Source organism: Microtus oregoni, unplaced genomic scaffold (genome assembly GCF_018167655.1).
Source record: "Microtus oregoni isolate MIOR12 unplaced genomic scaffold, Mior012 000004F_ref0000308, whole genome shotgun sequence".
Classification (NCBI taxonomy): domain Eukaryota; kingdom Metazoa; phylum Chordata; class Mammalia; order Rodentia; family Cricetidae; genus Microtus; species Microtus oregoni.
Window position 1 is genome coordinate 39852599 of NW_024543063.1, and position 22404 is coordinate 39875002.

General features: G+C 43.6%; 1 protein-coding gene across 1 annotated transcript in view; it reads left to right on the forward strand.

Annotated features, from left to right (window-relative positions):
• The first annotated feature begins 358 nt into the window (after positions 1 to 358).
• Positions 359 to 22404, forward strand: part of Adamts18 (ADAM metallopeptidase with thrombospondin type 1 motif 18) — a 132408-nt gene continuing 110362 nt past the window's right edge. Inside the window, exons 1-3 of the mRNA XM_041650470.1 lie at positions 359 to 448; positions 551 to 638; positions 3750 to 4063. Of these exons, the coding sequence (XP_041506404.1) occupies positions 359 to 448; positions 551 to 638; positions 3750 to 4063 (492 nt within the window). The remainder of the gene's footprint in view (positions 449 to 550; positions 639 to 3749; positions 4064 to 22404) is intronic.

The window sequence follows — 22404 nt, forward strand, 5'->3', positions numbered from 1 at the left end:
CCCGGGTCGCCAATCATTGAGCGAAGGAGAGGCGGGCGCTAGGCTTGGGCGCGCTGGGGGAGCCAGCTGGCGCTGCTCTGCTCGAGCCGCAGACAATCACCCCGACACCGACACGCGCGCAGCAGACCCGCGAGCATCACCGACAGAGCTTCCCCGCCACGGGAGCTGCAGATCCGACTCTGGGAGACCCTGTACCCAGAGCGCCTCAGGCCCGCGCGGCCGGAGCAGGGAGGAGGCTCACAGGCTCCCGCGCTGCCTTGTGAACTGCAACTGCGACTCGCACCTGGCGCCACACCTGGGGCTCCGCGGCCCTGGGGACAATGCGCGCCTCCAGCAGTCACCGCGTCCGCACCTGACCATGGAGTGCGTCCTCCTGTTCGCGTGCGCCCTCCGGGCCGCCGATCCCGGGCCGCCGTGGGGCCCCGTGGGACTAGGGCGTCTGGCCAAGGCAGGTGCCACTACCGAGGGGCGCGCCACACAGCCGGGATCAGGGAGGCGTCCGACCCGCTGCGCTGCTCACACGCGGGTGTCACCTTTTTCTCTCTTGCAGGCGCTCCAGCTGTGCTGCCTCTGCTGTGCTTCGGTGGCCTTCGCCTTAGCCAGTGACAGCAGCAGCGGTGGCAGCGGATTAAATGATGGTTCGTATTTGCCCTCTCTGTACTCCACCATCCCGCAAGGGCTCCCCCCACCCCGTCTGTCCCCTTTGTGTTCAAGAGAGAGAAATGTTAGAAAAAGGCGCACCTCCTAACCTGGCAGGTGTGTACTGTGTGAAAAAAAAAAAGAGAGAGAGAGAGAGAGAGAGAGAGAAAAGAAAAGGTTCCCTGGTTGGAGAAGGGAAATGTGGCAAGGTCTGTGAAGTTATCAGAAAATCAATGCCTCAAGCTGCGAGTCACATAGATGAGAAAATAATTTCCCTCCTTCACAGATGGCTTGTTAAGAAAAATAATCCGAACTTAAGTAAGAAATTAGAAAGGAAGTGGGCACCGAGTAGGGCATTGATAAAAGGCTTCTTCGTTTCCTTCCTCTCCTGGGAAAGCCACAGAAACAAATTCTGGTTGAGGCTGAGAGAGGGGGTGAGCCCCCGCTTCCCCTCCTGCCGCTTTCTCATTGTCCCTCCCTTCTCTCTCCACTGACATTGTGCCATGGTGCCCAAAGACGCCCTTTGGTGGAAAACACTAGCCCTAGGTGCTTTAAGTCCTTGTTTCTGTCTTTTAAGTCTCCCAACTTCAAAGGTCCAGAGCACACTCCATCTTTTCTCATTTATTAACTTCGCAATACTCTCAGAGATGGAAACCCTTGCTTTCAGTGTCTCCCACCAGCTGCAGGAGAACAATTCATGTTTGCCCCAGGCTCTTAAGCAAGACTTTACTGGCCAACGTGGATTTCTTGGGATTATAAATTGTCATCGTTGTAGGATTGAATTCTCCTGTTCAAATGTAAGGGGCCATTCTGAGTCTGGAAGATGCTAGAATTATGGGCAAAGGCTTTCATAGAATGGGTAGTGAGAGGACAGGGACCCAGAAATACACTCTTCTGAAGTCTTCATTTTGTCCCCTCAGAGCCAGTCAGGAGCTTCTAAAACTTCACTCCTGTTCACCAGGAAGTAATGGCCAGCGAGCCCTTCTGTTCCAGACATGGCTTATAAGGACTTACTAGGCTTGTTTTTTTGGAGTCAGAGTTCGCACAGTCTAGCTACAGAGAAGATGACCTTGACCTTAGGGTCCTCCAACCCCCACCCCCTGATGCTGGTTTCACAGGAATGCCCAACACACCTGGTTTATCTAGTCATGAGGATTGAACCTAGCGCCTCTTGCATGTTTGTCAAGAACTCCGTCCACTGGGCTCCATTTCCCAGCCCCTGTAAGCACCTGAACCAACACAGCACATCAGTCTTTGTGAGGGACCTCTCACTGCCCCTTTTCCCAAACAGGATTGAATGTAACCAACAGCCTGTTATGTTACTCTTTTGGAAACAAACTTATAGCAGGTGTCCTAGGTTGGGAGGGATGAGGGGTCGGGAAGACTGGCTGACACTCCCAAGTAAGAGCAGGTGGAGTGTCAGATGGCTGTGCCCAAGGAGGAGAGGAAGACATGGTAGGAACTGTCAGGAGCATATGTCAGAAATGGCTGTTATGCAGTCAGGTCTAACTCTGGCAGATGGAGAAAATAAGTCTTCTCTTGCAAAAAGAAAGAAAAGAAAGCTGGCTTTAATCAACAGCTACCTTCAGAGCAACATATCAGGAATTTCTTGAGAACTAAAAATGTGTCCTGCTCAATTTTAAGGGGGAACACATTTTTCCTTTTATTTTCTGAAAAATATGTCAATGATAGGGTATTCTAGTTTAAAAGAAAGAGGTCGAAAGGAGCCATAAAAGAGTTGGCCACGCCTTAGAAGTCACACATGGTCCAGAAGGAAACAGGGCTCATTATTGTAATGTTGGGGTTTCTTTGCTAATGTGAGCCTAATCAGAATATAATTAGAATATTGTGTTTTGATCCCTACACACTTTTAAACTTCCTGGTTCCTTAGCATCTCCTAAATGATGTTTCATTTCATTGTTGTTGACTACTCAGGGGAGGATTTCTTAATTTCTTTTTTTTTTCCTCCTTTAAAAAAAAATCTTTCTTTTTCCTTTTCTCTTCTGGGAACCCAGGACCCAAGTGACTCAAACATGCCTCTTAGTTGTTCGGAATCTTTCTAAACACTTTCCAAATTAGTCTCCCATTCTGTGTGTGCCTCGAAAGTGGAAACCCAGAACATTTTTCCTCTTTTATTTTTTTTTAATGTGCACAGGGCATGCTCCACATCATCTTCTGGGACGATGTTTTCAACTCCAATGGTTTGTGAAAGAAAGCAGTGTACCGACTCCGCTCTTTCCCGCAGCAAATTGTTTCCTAGCTCTCCGCCCCTCTACACACCCCCAGATCATACAGCAATTAGTGCTGCTCAGGGGAGCCAGGGGGAAGGCATTTTTAAACATGCCTTTCCAGGTGTCCCTGATCCGCCACACCCCCTCCAACATGTCTGAGCAGTTTGAAACATCAGCCTCTATCTAGGATGCTTCTGGAGGTTTGGAGGCGGGTTTCTGCCTAGGCTGTGCTTAGGCCTCCCTGGAAGCTGCTCGAAACAGTAAAGAAGACCCAAGTGTTGGTGTCCTGTTCTCCTGCGAAGTAGCACTGAGCGGGGCGGGGGGTTGACAGCCCCTTGTTAATGAGCTGAGGAGGTCTTCAGAAACGGCACACTTTGTGACCTGTTTGTAGTGTTTCTATCCTCAGAGCAACCTAAACAAGGCTATCAATCGCCAGAAGAAAAATTCCCACTTTTTAACCTTTACAACTTCATATTGATAAATTTTTGTCAGTCACCATCATGAACATTACACACAGATGCTCCATGGCTAATACATGAAAAGTCCCTGTATTTCTTCTCATACTGAATATTGACCTTTCACCCAAGTATGTTTGAAATTTTTCAAAATTGTGCTTAGCTTTTAGTTTCTGTAGCATTTTTTTTTTAATGCTGGGCAAGGGTTTCACCACTGAGCCACATCCCCAGCTGTAGCCTCCATAGGAGTTTAAGGTGGTAGAGCCTGGTGGTACAAACCACAATGCACTGGAGCCCCTCTGGGTTCTCTTCACTGTTAGGTGCACGGAACAAGGATTTTTGTGAGTGTTGGGGCAGCCTGCTAGAAACTGACCCATTGGCATCTTGGGCCTCGGGTGCTGACAGCTAACTTTTTCCATTACAGATTACGTCTTTGTCACGCCAGTCGAAGTGGACTCGGGCGGGTCATATATCTCACACGACATTTTGCACAACAGGAAAAGGCGATCGGCACACGGTGCCAGCAGCTCCCTGCACTACCGCTTTTCAGCATTTGGACAGGATCTACACTTAGAGCTTAAGCCCTCGACAATTTTGAGCAGTCACTTTATAGTCCAGGTACTTGGAAAGGACGGTGCTTCAGAGACTCGGGAACCCGAGGCGCAGCAGTGTTTGTATCAGGGATTTATCAGAAATGACAGCTCGTCCTCTGTTGCTGTGTCTACGTGTGCCGGCTTGGTAAGTCTGCCCTGGTCTAATGGAGCTCACGCTTTTTCGTGTTTTGTGTAACTTGAATGAACAGATGTCTGCAGCACTAAAGCTCTCTTCCAACCAACTCCACACATTCACACTGTCAGCTTTGATACGTATAATATTCTCAATTGAGTTAATCTGCTCTCTGCAAAAGAAAGAAAGAAAGAAAATATAATAGAAGTTTAATGAGCATTTAGAACTTCCTTTTGATGTTTAATGGCCTGGGCCCTTTCATTCTCCATGTTTGAGACGATCCCCAAGGAAATTAATTTGATGGATGCCATTCGCTTCGCAAAGTCTTGGGAGATCAGGAATTCTATAAATCTAACAGGCTACATGGCGTCTCCAGTGCTTTGAAAGGGGGAAAACTGCATTTCAAATCTAAAATTGCCTTCAGCAGCCGGAGTTAACCTGCCTTCAACCTGACGGAATGGGGGGGGGGGGGGGGGCTTTGGTTTTTCTTAGAAAAATCTGTTGGTGCTGCACTTCTTGCAGAAGGCATCCTCTTAGAATGTGGGGTGGTGTGGGGGACCAGCAGGACAAAATGCAGCACCCGGGGAGGCAGGCAAGCATGATTTCCTTTCTGTATAATCTTTCTGTGTCAAACACCAGGCCAAGAATATCCATGTAAATGATACTCAGAATCCAATCAAGTAGACAAGGCAGTAAATGACATCCCAGGCTTTCATTTCATGTCGCCATGGAGAAATGTCTCAGGCTGACAGCAGAGCTGGTCCTGGAGACACATGGTGCTCGTGCTGTGGCATGGCCAGAAGAAGGAAAATGTGAGAAAGCCCAGTTGGGAGTTAGCTGGTGATGTATGTGTGGGATGCAGCTTGGCTAAGCCAGGGGCGTGGTTTGGGGAGTGGACTGGGAGTGGATGAGAGCTCCCCTATTCTTCACTGCTTAAGACTTTCCAGTTAAGTCTTTTTTTCAGAGTGTTGTCCTGAAATCCTGCCAAACCCATAACCACAGTCACTATACTCTTTAGTGTATTTAAATTACAAAATAAAACAATGAGTTAGCAATTCCCAGCTAACCTAGATTCATCTGAGTGCTGGCTGGCTCAACAATTCCCTGTGTGTTGAGACGTGGTTACGCACACGAGTGCTCACCCCTACACGGATGTGTCTTAGTTTTTGTTTTTTTTGTTGTCTTGCAGCGAGTCTTCTGCTGGTTTCTCACATTCTCCTTGTGTTTCCTGCTCTCTGCCTGTTCCAGTTTCCAAAAGTCCTCAAGAGTCACTCACTACACCACAGAGCCTTAGACCCTCTCATTCCAAAGCTTAGTAGGTAGAGATGTTTGCTGCCAAACCTCGTGACCTGAATTCAATCCCTTGGAAACATTTAATGGAAGAAGAAAACCAACTCCCCTGACCTTGCATGCAAGCAATGGCACACACAAACCCACCCACATACACCATCCATACAAAATAAATAAAACTTTTAAATGTCATGAAAATTGTAGTACCTGGAGAGATTTCACCCCAGACCTGTAGAGAGGAACTGTTTCATGTGTGAAGTCCTCCTTTAGTCTCTAGCTTTCCCCATTCTTACAACACGTAGCCTCCACGTTCAGCCCTCGGAATTCTGCTCTTTGTGGGAGGTAGGCATTCTGATCAGTTATCTCGTGGATAGACATCAGGTGGCCTTTTCTAGTGAAGAGGTTCACCTTGGAACTGGGAACAAATTATCATCTATGGCAGAAGAATGAAATGGGCTAAAGTTTTCCAACTTTAACATGGTGTGAACAAAGCAGCTGGCATTGAGGTCTGTCCTGTGGGAGGCGTCGGTTGTCCCTGCCCTTCAACAAGCCAGGTGTATGGATGTAGTTATCGTGACCTCATTGGACCTTGGTTGACTCTCAGCCATGTAAGATAACTTCTGCAATCATTACAATCTCCAGTCATCTGACTCTGATGATCTAATTTGTTGACCCTGGTAGAGCCTATGAGGTAAGAGGTAGGGAACAATCAAATGTATTTATCCTAAGTTTGCTGCCACCCCTTTCCCATTCCCCCACCAAACACCTGTGCAATTCTTAAACTCCCAATAATAAGAAGCAAAATGAGAGAGGATGGGCCTCACTGGCATGTGGTGACCCGGATCCATATTAATTTTGTGAGCTATGTGGAAGGGTATAGGAATGCTAAAACGTGCATACAGAAAAACACAAATAATAATGATAAAGCTTGATTAATGTTGACAAAGTTCACATCCATAGTTGTGAGCTAGATCAAACAGGACATTGTTAGTATCCCAAGAAGGCCCTTGGTTGCTCCTGCCATCTTTACTGTCCACATGAGGTAACCATTTTGCCCTAACCAATTGTGTGGTTTGTTTATGCTCTTTGAAAATTTTCCCCTAAGTAGAATCATAATGTACTTCCTCGTATGAGGGTCCCATGATGGTTTGTTTGTTAGTTTTTGCTGTCGTTCTCGTTCTGTGGAATAGAGTAAAGTTGCTGTGTCTAGGTAGGCATAGGTGAAGCTTTAGCTGGTCCTGTGAATCAGCTTTTCAAAAAGGCTGTGCCAATCTACGCTTAATAGTATGTGGTAAAGTTCTGAGTGCTTCCTGTTCTCACCAGCACTTGACAATATCCGCCTTTTCCATCTTAGTAAATTTACAGGTGTGAAATTGGATACTACATTGTAATTGGCATCTTTCTGATGGTTGATGGATGAAGTATCACCTTTAACCTTATTGGCTATTTAGATGCCTTCTTTAATGTTCTCTTTACTATATAAAGATAAGCTATAAAATACATGGTTTCAGCTTAAATAGTGGTATGTGTTCCTTTCTCAGTAGATAGAAACAAGGGTTCTAAGTGGAACACCCTTACTAGCTCAGCATCCTTTTTACTGTGACTATCAAACTCTTTGGTTTTGCAAAAGCAAGTCATGTGAAGTCCTCTACAGGTACCACATTGAGGAGGCAGTGAGAGATGAGAATAAAAGAGACTGGTCATCTCTTCCCTCTTCTAGCTACCTACAGATACTGATAAGCATCTTTGGTCAAGAGGGAGTCTCATAAATCCTCTTGGGAGGTTAGTTGACAGCTGCAGTGATGGATTCAGAACATCGTAGATGATCCAAACGTTCAGCAGATGGACTTGTGTCTAATAGGCTTGTTGGAGCAACAAGTCAGAAAGTTAGCATGCCAGAGGATATGGCAATTCTTCATCCCTTGGTCCAGATACCCATAGGAGATCGATGACACTGTGAGATGAAATGCCTTCGTGTGAAGGTTCTGTCTGGGGTTTCTTTAAGAGTGGGGCTAGACCATTGGTTTCAGGATCCCTTTAGATGTGATAGGCATCTCCCAGTATGCTTGCAGAATGTATTAGGAAAGCAATCAGTCACCTTTAAATGATCTGGCAAGGTGCCAGGAGGAAAGCTGGCTTCTACCTAGACTGTTAGGGAAACCTCAGAAGAAAACACAAAGGGCAGTAAGATTATAGTACTGAAATACGTATATTCTTCTTGTAGGCAGGAAGGTAGGCACACACACACTCCAGCTGGAATTTCTCCAGCAGGGGATTTCCCTGAATAATTCAAAATTACCCAGTGCTTAAAATACTTCTAATACTTTCTTGGAATGTACAGTTGCCATGCCAACAGAATTCACTTTAAGCAGTTCCGGGGGCTGTCCCTTACTTTCAGTAACTCACAAAGGAGGAGCCAGTGAATCCCGCCTGCTGTTAAGTTTGCAGGTGATTCCTGCCTTTGAATTCTGAATGTCTCTTCTGGGTCACCCCTGCCCATTCCACCTGGTGACCTTGAACTTGGTGAGTGCATTTGGAATTGCAGCCTTTGTCACAGAACCACGGGGTTACATATTAACCTCACCTGTAGTGGCCTGCCACATATGTCCTTTCTACACTACAAAGCTACCCCTCTACCCAGTCCAGGGATGAGAAAGCAGGTCATGACCTTGGGCAAGCCGAGGCTGTTGGAAGGAAGCCTCACCTTGCTGTGAAACTGTGACACACTCTGTGTTCACCTGTGTTCTTTATTTCCATTTTCTGTCAGACCATATCTTTCTTCAAAGATTTTACTGTTTTAAAATATTCTGCTTTAGGGATCTTTTTCGTTTTTTTTTTTTTTTGTGACTTTGCCTCATATGAGCCACTTGATGAGCTTTGTCTGACATTCTAGAAATTTGGGTTCCTTTTCTTCAAACCGGAATTTGGCCCCAGAAAGGTATAATTTTTTGAATGTTTCTGGTGTATTTTAGTAGTTGAGAACGCGTTATCGTGAACACTTGTGTTTGAGGATGTTTGGGAAAGCTATGTTAACTCATGGATTCTGTCACCCAGTAGCTGTTTATCGCTTCTGTCCTGGCAGACACCACTCTGATCACAGACGGTAAAGCTATGAATGAGGACACAGACACCATTGACACACTGACAGACGTGTCTAACCTTTCATTTAAAAGCAAGATTTATTTTTATTTTATGTGTACTGAGTTTGCACCTACATACACGTATATGCATTATATATATGCAGTGCCCAAAGAGGACAGATCATCTTAGGTCCCCAATAGTAGGAGTTTCAGGCAGTTGTGAGTCACAATGTGGGTGCTGGGAATGAAACCTAGCTTCTCCATGGTAGTAACAAGTACTTTTAATGGTTGTCTGTAGCTGAGCCATCTCTCTGGGCTAGGATCTAATGTTTTGGCATTATAATAGGAGATCGTCACCTGCACAGTCCATGCCTGACTTGTAATCCAGTTACACACACACACACACACACACACACACACACACTCACACTCACAAAACAGCCTAATGTATTAATTAAGTTTGGTTTCATAACTACGCTTGGCTATAAATAGCCCATGGGCTGTGGATTGAACACACCTGCAAGAGAAACAGCATCAGGGCTCTTAGACCTAACAATTCCCATCTTAGACTGAACAAAGCTCAGCAGAGCTCAAGAGCAAAGAGCCCACAAGCTCTCTCTTTAGAAAAGGGAGAGGCTGGGCACTCTGTGTGCTCCCATGTGTCAGTGAGTCAGGACGTTCTACGTCACGAACAACTCTCTAATTCTCTTTAAACTTAGACTTTTTCCAGCATGTTTGGCTGTGGGTTTCTTTCCCCCTTTGAAGAAAGTCTCTGCTTAGGTTCCCAGTGACAAGACAACCAGGAGCACAGTGCTGTCCCCAATTCTGTATTGTATCCTAAATGTGACAAAAAAAAAAAAAAAACCCTCTAAGGATAAGAGTTTCATGGTCACTGGGCTTGAAGAGAAATAAGCACTCAGGCTGTCCACACATTCACTAGGTAGCTGAGGACGGCCATGAACATTGGATCCTCTCGTTCCCACTTCCTGAGTCCTGCAATACCAGGAGACACTACCGTGTCGGGTGTTTGTGTAGTGTTAGGGATTAAGCTCAGGGCTTTGTGCATGGAAGGCAGGTAGATACACTCTATCTACTGAGCACTGTATCCAGAGCCATTTCACCTCTCTTTGCATAAGCCCCATGTGCTCCTGTGTGTGTGTGTGTGTGTGTGTGTGTGAGAGAGAGAGAGAGAGAGAGAGAGAGAGAGAGAGAGAGAGACTCTTGTGGCTCGTGCTATACGTAATTGTTACATCCTATGTAACTGAGGATGCCCTTGAAGTTCTGATCCTCCTGACCTCCTATGCCATCATAATGGCTTTAAGAGAGACTAGGGATTAGATCCAGGACTTTGTGTGGACTAAGCACTCTATTAACTGGGTATAATTCCCTAGCCACTTCTTATCTTTTAATACACTAACCTGCATTTTCAATCTCCATAAGATGGAGTTGATACTGGCCTGACCAATCTAACTCCTTTAAAACTGTACTTCTGGTTGACATCGTATTCCAGGGTCCCTGTTTCAGTGTAAAAACAATTGCTAGGCCTAAGGTCATTTTGCACTTTATTGGTACCTGACCTCTCTGAGAACCATGGTTTGTTCTAGTTGGAGAAATATACTTTTGCTTAATAAACTCAACCTAGACCAAGATCTATACTTCACATGGCTATCAAGTGGAAACACACAAGCAGTCTCTGACTGCATGGGTCAGCTGACTTTTGATAATCTATGCAAAGGCCAGCTGACCACAAGGGAAAACCGCTTTGCTGTTGCCACTGAACCTTCTGACTGGTGTTGGCTTGTTGTCCTGGCTCCCCAACTGTATCTGAGGCTCCCAGCAGAGTGGGTACCATAACCAAGGCTGCCTCAAGAATTCCTTCCAGCCTGAATTCCTGGTGCAGCATCCAACTTTGTCGTTTGCTTTCCTTTGCTTTCTCTTTCCTTTATCTGCTTCGTGGCTAGCTGCCCTGATGTCCCATTGTGTCTTTTCTTCGGGGGTGGCCTTTGCAGCCTGTGACTGCTGCAGTGACCATTCTCAGGAGAGCATGGGTCCCTGCAAGGAGCTTTCGAAGCCATTGGATTTGAATAGGCGGTAGGGAGCTTTGATGTCTGCTTTTCAAAAGTATTTTATAACTCAGAAAGCTGTCACTGAGTTGTCTGTCGCTGGTCACTGCCTGCCGCGTCATCTTTAGAAAGCAGATTTCCATTCATAAAAGGGCTGAAGTTAAATGCCCTTAGCCTGTGGCTCTGCTGCTTTGAGGGGCCTTGTTAGCTAGCAGGGGTTGTTGAATTACATCTACCCCCTTGGAACGTCATGGTCACTTGAGAGGATCATGTGAAATTACAGATTAGGCTGGGTTGTATTTACATGTTTTTTAATATAGGCTGGCCCAAATCAAAGATGTTTTCTTAGGCTATTATTCAATTCATCAAGGGTAAAAAGACCCTTTTATTTTCTTGGCTTCTTTCCTCTGCGTTTCTCCTAAGACATGATTTGTGAAGAGAATTATTTGCTTTTAACAAGGCTTTGAGCAAAAGGCCAAACCAAATTAAAAAAAAAAATTCCCCAAAGACCACAGTTCTTGCCAGGGAGTTGGACTCCAAAGTAGCTAAGGCAAGCCTGAAGGGTCTCTCACGAGAGCTGGAAGGGCCCAGCCTCCCTCTGTGGTACCTTCCTGTCATAATATAGCCACTAAGCACCATTCCCTCTGGGTGATTCTGTTGGCCATACTTGACTCCAGGGTCCTGGGCTAGGCATCCCGGCATCTTGAACATCCTGGCATCCAGGGCATCCTGGCATCCCAGGCTTGCTTCCTGAGGCCTCGTGTTTCTCATGTGTTTCATAGAAATGCCCGCTGGCAGAGAGTGAGGAAGACCCCTGGTGAGTGTTGAACTTGTCACGCAGTAGCTGCTCTCTGCTTGATTGTTGACTTTGAACTAGGAGGTGGTCTGGCCAGGAAATGGCCATTGAACTCTTTTCCCCCTGTCCTGAAGCCTTTCCAGGCAGGCCTGTCAGAACAGGAAAAGAATTTCTTTGGGGTTGGCAACCCTCTTGGTGTGAAGGTTGGGAATATTGTAGGGAGAGGAAGCATTTTATCAAGTAAGAAAGAATAAAAGAAGGAGGATTACTGAGGTCGGGGTGAGGAGGAGGAAGGGGATCAACACACTGATTGTAGATTTCTGTCTTTAGTTTCAGAGCCGGCTCTTCCCTTCACTGTCTGCACAGCAGTGAGGTACATTGCTCACCCACTGTGGGCTTGACTTCTTCACTGTAAGGTGAGGGTCTGATTGGGACCTCACTTGTGAGGCTCACAAATATTTGGTCACAAGAAACACCCTGTATGAGTGCCCAATCCCCCCTGAATGATCAAGTTCCCTAACCTAAAAATCAGATTGGATAAGATCCCAAAATTTCTGAGTGCCAGCATGAGGTCCCACTTCAGTACAAAAGTCAGAAGTTACCAGGCAACACCCATTGGGGCTATTTTTGAGTTTGTTTATTTTATTCATCATGAACACCCAGGTTATATACGAGCCTGTAAATTATTTAGAAGTAGGACCTGAACTGTTGTCTTTACTTTTCCATATCCTTTTTGAAGTGCCTGGTTAAAAAAAGAGTGAGAGAAAAAAAATGGTCACTTAAGGCCTTAAATGCTAGTGTGTTGATTCGCACCTAAATATTACAGAAACCTACTGTTTGCTGTGTCTTCCCTTCATCAGCCTGAGTACAAGTACTTTTGTGAATGAATGTTTGTCATAATAATCATCATGCAGCAATTACTAGAACAAGTGGTGTATGCTTATCTGAACTGCTCTGGACTGCAGTGGTTAGGACATTTTATCTCAAACTATATATATTGGTGTATATGATATAATAAATATATCATCCATATCATACACACACTCACACACACATATATGTATGTGTGTGTGTGTGTGTGTGTGTATCGTATTAGTTACTTTTCTATTGCTGTGATAAAAAAAATACCATGACCAATGCCATTTATAGAAGGAAGCATTTATCTGGACTCATGGTTTCAGAGAGATAAGAGTTCATCATAACAGGGAGTCATGGCAGTAGGCAGCAAACATGGTAGCTGGAGCAGCTAAGAGCTCACATCTTAAACTGCAGGCAGAAAACAGAAAGAGTGAACTGGGAATGGCTCGAGACTTTGAAAGTTCAAAGCCTTCCCCCAGTGATGTGCTTCTTCCAGCTAGACCACACCTCCTAAACCTACCCAATAGCACCACCAACTGGAGACTAAGTGTTCAGTTGTATGAGACTATGAGGGATATCTCTTCCAAACTACCATGTAGATACACATATGTAATTATATGCACACATGGCACATGTATATGTATGTTTATGTATATAAATACATCTATTTTTGAAAAGGATTTAATCCATCCTTTCCTTCTCCCATACCTTTTCTCCCCAGCTCACTATCTTTTCCTCCATCCTCTCTTCCCATTTTTTTCTTTTCCTCCCTCCCTCCTTTCTTCTTTCCCACCGGAATTGCTAGCATTCAGCAAAGCTGGGCCTGAACTATCCAGCTGTATAATCATACCCTTTTCTATTATTCTCTCAACCATACTTTCCCCCTCTTGACTTCCTTCTGCAAACAGAGCCTTCTGAGTTCTAGGTGATTCCGACATTTCCTTGGCTTCCTTACTCATCTCACTGACTTATCCATCCCTAATGCCACAGATGTGTCACGGCTAAGAACAAATGTGTGGGGATCTAGACTTTATTTGCCTTCACCTGCCTATAAGACTTGGGGCATCATTGAATTAATGGCTCTGCTCATCAAAATAAGAACAGAACAAAACTCTTCCTTTTTTGTTGTGTGTTCATAGGTGAGCTAATGCAGAGGTAATCTAGGATGATGCAGAGCAAACTAAGGGCTTGACAGTTACTACTTTGAAACTCTTCATCAACTCAACTCATTTGTACTCTGCCTGTGCTATGACTTTATTGTGTGTGCGTGGGGGGGGGGGTGACTGTTTTCACTGGCACTTGTATCTAGGTACCCTGGTCATGACGGTAGTAGTTAGATTTTTTAAAATGTGCCTGCCTTTGGAGTCATTTTATTTTTAAAATTTTGATCATTTTCACCCCTCCCCTAACTCCTCCAAAGATCCACCTCTTCTCTCTTCCCACCCAGCCTAGGGTCCTCTTACACAGACAGCCATCCAATCCAATTTGTGCTCCCCAAATACTCTTAGGTGTGGTGCCATCCCCTTGAATGTGAGCAGCCTACCATGGATCACATACTTAGCAGGTCTCAGTTGTCCTTCACTTAGCAGCTATCAGTTGCCAGTAGCTTCTCAGCTAGAGGCTGGACTTCATGTTTACCTCTCTCCTCCACCGTGATGGTTTGTCTGGCTTGAGCTTCATGCTGTCACAGCTGTTGTGGGTTCATATGTATAACTGTCCTGTTGTGTCCAGAAAATATCATTTCATTCCTCTGGTTCTTTCTACCCTCTTCTTTGGAGATGACCCCTAAGCCTTGGTTCATATGCTCATATCTGTCCTGATTTTTTTATTTTGTTTGGATTTTTGCTATTGCTATAAAAATATGCATGTATCTGCAAATGTCTCAGTTACGTTGAGAGCTGTGCTTTATTAAGAGCAAGGTTAGGGCAGAGAGTCCCCTTCCTTATGAAATATTGGCATATCAGATATAGGATACTAGTAATGGCCAGGGATTTATATGCTTTCATTGGCATGTGCCATCAAGTGTCATTGTCACTATAACCTTAACTGTCCAATGTGCAAAGCTGTTGAGAACTTACTTACTCTTGTTTTGCAAGGGTCCAAGACAGTGGCTTCAAAGAGCCGCCTCCAGCAGAACATATGTGCTGGAAAATTGCGTGGTTTCCCACCATGAGCAATAAACAATTCAAGAGAAAATGGCGCTGATTAAATCTTGAAGTCCAAATATAAACAGGCTTAATGATAGTCCTACACATTAGGGCTTTCATGACCAAAAATATTTGTTTGGAGTTCATACACAACACTGTCTACGAACCCATGAGTTTGGTTACATCAAGTTACTCCCAGGAAAACTTGTTCCCACGGTTTTCTTAGCCAGTTATAGAGCAGAATATACTCAAATGCCTGAAGAGAGGCCTGGTGACTGTTCGGCCTGGATAGTGTGGCCATCTCTCCTGAAGGGATGCCTTTGAAGTATCTAAGGGTTTTACTTTCAGTAGGATTCTTTTGATTGCTTATTCATGCCACTCAACTTTGAAATACTTGATCTGCCCCTTCTCCCAGTGTCAGTCAAGGGGGCATGATATAAATTAGATGTGGACATCACTAATGTATGAGGAGCCAGCGATGTGCGTGCCCTCCTTTGAGGGACGGCACTTGAAAGAGACTGAGATAAGCTGCTGAAGGGGTTGGTGTCTGCCTGCTTGCCAGGTTCTGTAACAGAGTAAGCAGTGTCCTAAGGTCATCCTGGGAGCCTATAGTTCCTTGTCTACATTTTGTATTTTATTTTACTGCTTCCAGGGAGCATGTGCAGAGTCCCTCAACATTAATTTCTCTATGAGCAGATATGACCATAAATCCTTTGCATTGTGGATAAGTCTGGGTTTTCTTTATGCATGTCAAAGAGAGGACTGAAGTTAAATATTGCTTACATGCCCTCTCATGCTGCAGTATGTGAGTACCCATTTCTGAAGCTTCTTAGGAGGTCTGGGTTTTGCAGCCTCTGTTTTGCAGTAAAACTCATTGGCATAGGATGAATCCACTTCTTGTAAAAGACTTCTTTTTGTGTATAAGACAAATACAAATTGGTGCTCAATATTAGATGTGTAACACTACTATTTATGACTAAAGTCTAGAATAGTCCATTGATTTTGATCCAGACAGATGGAAAATCATGGATGCTCATGTTCAGATACCTGTCCAAACCCACCAAAACAGAAAGTTTAAAGATGAGACCAAGACATGAGTATCTTTTAAAGATTTCTTAAATGGTCCTGAAGCAAAGCCAAGCTTGAAAGCCTGTGGTCCATGTAAAAAGCATGGACTTCAGACACATCAGCATCCCAGAAACAGCTCACATAACAACTTAAGATGGCAGACTGGCGTTAAAATGCTGAGATTTAGGAGTCCGGCTCTATCTCCCTCACTGGTGATGCAATTTTGAGGAAATGGTCCTTCTGGATAACATTTGAGTCTTGTGTTAAAGATGTTGGGCAGGAAGGGCACACCCTGCACTGTGAGGGTTGGAGGAAAACCTCAAGCACTGGACCTCAGTTTCCACCTCGAAACAGGAGCTCTCGTTTTTCATTGCCTCCTACACCAGGTTATCTGTTCCTCAAACTTCCAGGGATTCTCCAGTCTCAACTTCCTATTTGGCAATAAAAGGGATTGCAGATACATGCTGTTGCACTGGTTCTGGGGAATTCAACTCAAGCCTTCATGCCTTACCCACTGAACCAGCCCTAACATTTGATTTTAAAATAACTTCAGACTCACAGGAACTTACAGAAATACTACATAAAAATGCTGTGTGGGTATAACTGAACAATCTGGGAATATAGATTACTTACCGTAGAGTAGTGACTTTGAAGGAAAAAAGGGCTGTCATATTAGAGAGCAAAAGCCTAGGATGACATGGCCTCTGTTGTTCATGTTCCTTCTCCAGCGGTGTGCTCTGTGACTGGAACTAGATGCTACGAGTATAAGACTTTGCAGATGTAAGGTTCCAGGAAGGTCTAATCTTGTCAAACAAGCCCTTTGAATCTGGGTCCAGTTTGCAGACAGATTATCACTGGGGCTCAGAGGAAGAGGGCCTTAACACATGAGAGATTCTCACTTGCCAGTTCTGGATATGGAATGGGCCATGTCAGAAGGCAGTCAGCCTCCAGGGCCAGTGTGGTCTTTGACTGATAAATGGCAAGCAAATAGAGACTCATTTCTGTCCCCCAAAGGAACTGAGTTCTGCCTACAGTTTGAAGAGGCTGGAAGTAGATTTCTTTACAGAACAAAAGAATATGGATGAGACATCCTGCACTTTGGCCTGGTAGTGCTCCGAGTTAGTGATAGGGTAGCCACAAGCTGCTTCTTTGCCATCACTTTTGAGCAACAGTAGAATGCAAATGCAGAAGTCTCTCAGGCTCATTCTAGGGCAGGCTTCCGGCACAAAGGAAATCCCTTGCCTTTTCAGGTTCATGGTCATCTTGGACCATCTGCATCTGTAACCTTGGGTTACAGGTGAGATAGCATGTATAATGGTTGGTCTAGAATGATTGTCAGTCTGATGAAATTTAGGATCACCTAGGAGACACGCTACTGGGTGTGCTGAGAGGGAGTTCCAGACAGGATCACCTGAGCAGGGAAGACCCACCATCAAAGTGAGTGACATCATCCATTGATGGCCTAGAAGTAATAAGTCTGGGGAAAACTGTGTGTCTGCCTGTTTTCCCCATCCTCCACTGATAGCAGACAGGCTGTCTTGGTCAGTCTTCTAAAATGGACACAACACCAGTGACTCCCTAGGGATCTCAACTTTCAGTACAGATTCAGGACTATGGAAGCACCTGGTTTCATTGAGCAAGCTCTGAGTTCTGTTGCTCAGCAAGCAGATAGCTATTGTTGAACTATTCAGTCCCTATAGTGTAAGTCAATCTAATGGTCCATTTTTATCATATTGTACACATATGTACACATTCTATTGGTTATGTTCTCTAGAGAACTCCACTTAAATCCATGGATCTAAGTGAAGCAGCCAGTTTCCTTATATACTTACTTGTTTAAATTGCCTGGGGGAATTGCGTTAGTATAGATTCTCAGTGGAATACTATTGGTATTAGGATGGCTAATGTTTTCTTTAGGAAGGAACATCTATGTTTCACAGGGCTACCGGGGACATTCCAGGCCTTTGCCTTTTAAGCATCATTAGCATCCTCAATTGTGTCAGCCCAAACTGTCTCATAACCAAGAAACTACTGTGGGTAACATTTTGATACAGTGCTAACATACAATGATTTTGTTAAGAAAATAGATTTATGTGAAATTGGATTTTTGGAGTGTGCATGCTATTAATTTCAACTAGATTAACCCTTTCAGGCAGTTTGAGAATCCATCACCCAAGGTACTTGATACCAGAAATGTTTCAGACTTTTAAAGTTTTTTGTTTGTTCATTTGCTTTGTACCAGTGTACTTGCATTGGCTTTACTGGCTAAGCACCTCTAGCCTCCAAATCAAAAACTCAATTTGGTACATTTTTGTGCGTCATGACCATGCTTTAAAAGTTTAATTAATGAAACCAGTACCATGTGTGCCTTTGAAGGATATAGCTGCTGAGGTTATGGATAGTACAGTAGAATGGGGCTAGGGGTCTGCTGATACTGCATAGACAATAGAGTGGATCTGCTGAGGATGCGTGCATGGTGCAGGGGGATGCAGGAGCTGATGAGAGTGTGTGGATAGTATAGGGAGGCTGGGAGTGAGTGGTGGGTTGGTTGACAGCAGGAAACAAATCTGGGAACATTTTTATTGGTGTGTATTTGTTTGTGAATTTCACATGGTACCCCAGACTCCTGAAAACAGTCAGCTCTTTAAAGTAACAGCAAAAGATGTATAATAAGAGTCATCCTTGCCTTTTTACGGGAAAGGGGGCCTAATCATATAAATATAAATTTAAAATGTGAATTCTATTTATACATTGGTAATTTGTAAGATAAAATTAAATATCCTCTGTATACTCTTGACCAATAAGAATGGGACTATGAGCAGTTGTAGAAACGACACAGGAATATTCTCCTTGTCCCTTGAGTATGTTCTTCCCTGATACCCTTTTAAAGGTAAATTAGAACTTTCTGTCTATAGCATGTAAGTCGGACTTGTACACAGTTGCTTCTTTTGTGATATCTGTGGACTTGGTTGAACTTGGAGTTCTGCTTTAGTTGGAATGCAGAAGCCATGGAACCCAGTCCATGCGTGTGCATAGACACACCTGCTGACTCCATTTTTAAAGCTGCACCATCCTTGTTAGTGATGAAACACTGATGCCTATGTGACTCACAGCATAGTCTGAATTACTCTGCTACTTTATAACTATGCCAGGTAAGCATATTTCATTTCATTTTCATTCCTGACTGTTAGTAGCTGACATTCCCATACACATCCCCACAGCCCCCAGTACATTCTTTATCCCATCCATCCATCCATCCATCTATCCATCCATCCCCATCCATCCATCCATCCATCCATCTATCCATCAATTTATCCATCCATCTATCCATCCATCCATCCATCCATCCTCATCCATCTACCCATCCATCCATCCATTCATCCATCAATTTATTCATCCATCCATCTATACATCCATCAATTTATCCATCCATTCATCCCCATCCATCAACCCATCCATTCATTCATCCATCAATTTATCCATCCATTCATCCATCCATCAATCCATCTATCCATCCATACATCCATCAATCCATCTATCCATCCATCCCCATCCATCCATCCATCAATTTATCCATCCATCCATCAATCCATCCATCTATCCATCTATCCATCCATCCATCATCCACCCACCCATCCATCCATTCATCCATCTATCCATCCATCCCTAACCCAAAAGGTAAAATCCTAGCCATCATGTATTTAATAGCTAATAGGTAATCATTGGTATTTCCCTACATATTAGGCTATGGGCTTATAAAAGTATGTTATTCCTAAATTCTACAGCATTTAATATGAGGGTAAAGTAGTCATGTCAGGAATTTAAACTCCACAGGAGTGCAAAAAGATAACATTAAAATAAATAAAATATTATAAGAAAAGTAAAGCAGATGCAATGACCCAGTTGGCAAAGGCGTCTGCAGCCAAGCATAGCAACCTGAGTTTAATGCCTGGGAGTCACACACAGAAGAGAATGGACTCCCACACATTGTCTTATGACCTCCATGCTTTCTCAGTGGCGTGAGTCCACATACACACATTCATTGGTGGAGGTGACATTTCCCACAGTGACCTGCCCGAAGGTTAGATATCCTTGACTATAGTGGTTGCTTTGGAGATACCCACAAAACAGCATCAAAGATAATAAAATGAAATTCTGGGACCCCTGGGGTAGCAAAGAGAAGGGAATGTAAACCCACAATTGCTGGCAGCCATCTTGCTACCTGAAAATAAGGTCATCACAGTCCTAAAGTCCAGTGATGCCTGGCATTAGACTACTTTAGTTTTTTCCAGTGTTAGCTATAAGCAGATCTTTTGTTGTGACTTTAGGTCAAGTTTCTTTTCTAGTCCTCTGAAATAAAAGCTAAAACTCTGAGAGAGATAAAAGGGCTTTGGGCATTTTCTACAAAGAGCTTGTAGCCTCACAGGGGATATACACAAACATAATGTAACAAGTTCATTGAGCCCAGAGCTGCTGTTAAGACTGACACACTTCAAGAGCCCAGAGGTATTGGGTGTAACACCCATAGCACAGAAGATGACAGCAAGTAACTTTGTCAATATTTGCTCCTGGCCGTGCTTCTTGGATCGATTATCGGTCTTGTTGATGCATTACTCTCCATGTCTGGTGTGTGATTACTGCGCACCTCACTCTGCCTGAGCACAGTAACTTCAGTTGGTTTGAGAGCAGGATGGAGAAGTGAGTGCATCATCTGCCTGTCAGGGAGCAGTTGGCTGGAGGCGGAGTCATGGTTGCTTAGAGGATGACTTCACAGGCTGTAACTGCTTTTAATTGATTTCTTTGATTTGCTTGGCTGATGACACGTGCGGTAACGTTGTAAACCAAGTATGCTTATCGGTGGATTACACGGCTCAGCATTCATCTGCAGTTCATGTGTGTCTTTGAAGATGTTTATTTTAGCGAATCTAATTTTAGTGTGCAGTAGTCTTTTATTTTCGAATCATGACAGCAGGCATCTTTTTTATGAACCCATAAAGTCTTCTATTTTATTTTTGCATTGCATAGAACTATACCTCTTCTTTGTTCTAAGGAGTCTCTCCCTGTTGGAAGGAGACTATAAGTTAAAATACGTAATGTTTTGTTTCTCAAAGTGATACATCAAAAAAGAGAAATGGATGAAGATTATGTTGATATTACATTTTCTTTAACCCAAACATGAAAAATATAATCATCTCAAGATATAATAGATGCATAAGTTACTAGTGAGGTACTTTGGAGTTTTACACCAGTTGATAAAGACCAGCTTATAACTTACACTGTATGCACATTCAGTTGAGATCAGCCAGAACTCAACAGCCTAGCAATGGTCCTTGTATTGGGAAGTCCAGGTTCTGAAGTTCATTAGCATTGACAGTGAAGAGTCCTTTTATAGACTCAGTTGTTCAATTGCTTCTTTTCCACAAAGCATTTTCTGCAGCTCTGCTGTGGGATGGGTTGATGGTCTTGCTTTGGAAGCAGCAGGTCATTATTCAATTACATAGAAAATTGCCCAATCCTGTTGATGAAAGTCAGACTTAAGGATGCTGAATTAAGTATTTCCCTTGAAGATAAATGAAAGAGATGATGTTTTGAAAATTTTCAGAATTTGAATGTAGACTTTCTTGTAATTATATTTGGTTTAAAACTTGCAGTTTAATTAACTCTAGGTCTTTTTTTTTTCTTCAGATGGAAAACTCTTTTTTAGGTCTGAGCTTTAAGTTGTTTTCCTAGTGACTTTCCAAGTTATACTAAATAACATATCTAGGGAGCAAAGCAAAAATCTTGATTTCAAAAGATCTTGTCTTACGAAATTAAAAGCTAATGTCAGGGTATTATAACTTTTCTTCCCTAAGAAAGATCTCTTGACAAAAATAATCTAGGGGACTGGGCCACCAGACATGCCTAGTGTGTTAGTTGTTTCATTGCTGCGAGGGAAGTCTGGTGAGAAGCTTCTTAAGGAAGGAAGGATTTATTTTATTTTTAGCTTCTTAGTAGTCTATGTTAATTATGTATAATAATAGCCTTCATTGTGACATTTGTATACATGTGTATAGCATATTTTTATTATACCCACATTTTTTGCTTTGAGGCAGCATCTCCCTATGTAACTAGCCCTGGCTTTCTGAATGCTCACTATGCAGACCAAGGTGGCCTCAAACCCCTCAGAGATCCACCTGATTCTGCCTTCCAAGTACTAGAATTGAAGGTGTGCACCACCATCATTGACCAATCATGCCTCCGATAAGTACCCTTTCCCCATTCCTATTGATCCCCCTTTTCTCCCAGCTGGTTGTCCAAGAAGGGTTTGTCTTAGGTTATTGTTGGGGGGGGGTCTACAAATACATCACAGTGGAGAGAGCATGGCAGAAGAATTTTGGGGAGAGGAACTCAAGGTCCCTACTCAAATTACATCCACTATCTAAAATCAGAGAGTGAACAGGAAGTAGGACCCCACTTCCTCCAGTGATCCACTTCTTCCAATGACTCACTTCTAGCAAGACTCAATTTCCTGAAAGTCCCGCTACTTTCCCAACAGTGCTACCAGCAAGAGAACCAAATGTTCCAACATAAGAGCTCGTGGGCCATTTCACATTTCCACAACATATTGTTTCTGACTTGGTATCACACTGACTATATCAGAAATTTTACTCAGCTTCTGTTTCTACTCAGATGAATATTTGCACAGATTTCCTACCTGTATGGAATGCTAAGGAGAGCAGGCAGATGAAGTCTATCCATCTGAACGATCTCTATGTGTTCTGCTCGAAAGTGGCATTTTTCACAGCCAGAGAGCCAGCACCAACTTAACTTCTAATGTTATATCTGCTTGTTGAGTCCGAACTCCTTAAACCCAAAGAGTAGAGAAGAATTTTCTTGAAGTAAAGAGCAGGTGACATTTCTTTTGATCCAAGGAGTCCAATCCCGGGAAATAGCAAATATGCCTCCTTGCTCTTTCTAGTCTTGCTGGTACGTTGGGCATGAATAGGCCTGTATTAAATAGGATCTCGCAGAGAAACGAAATCGACAGTTCTTTTTATATACATGTGTGTAT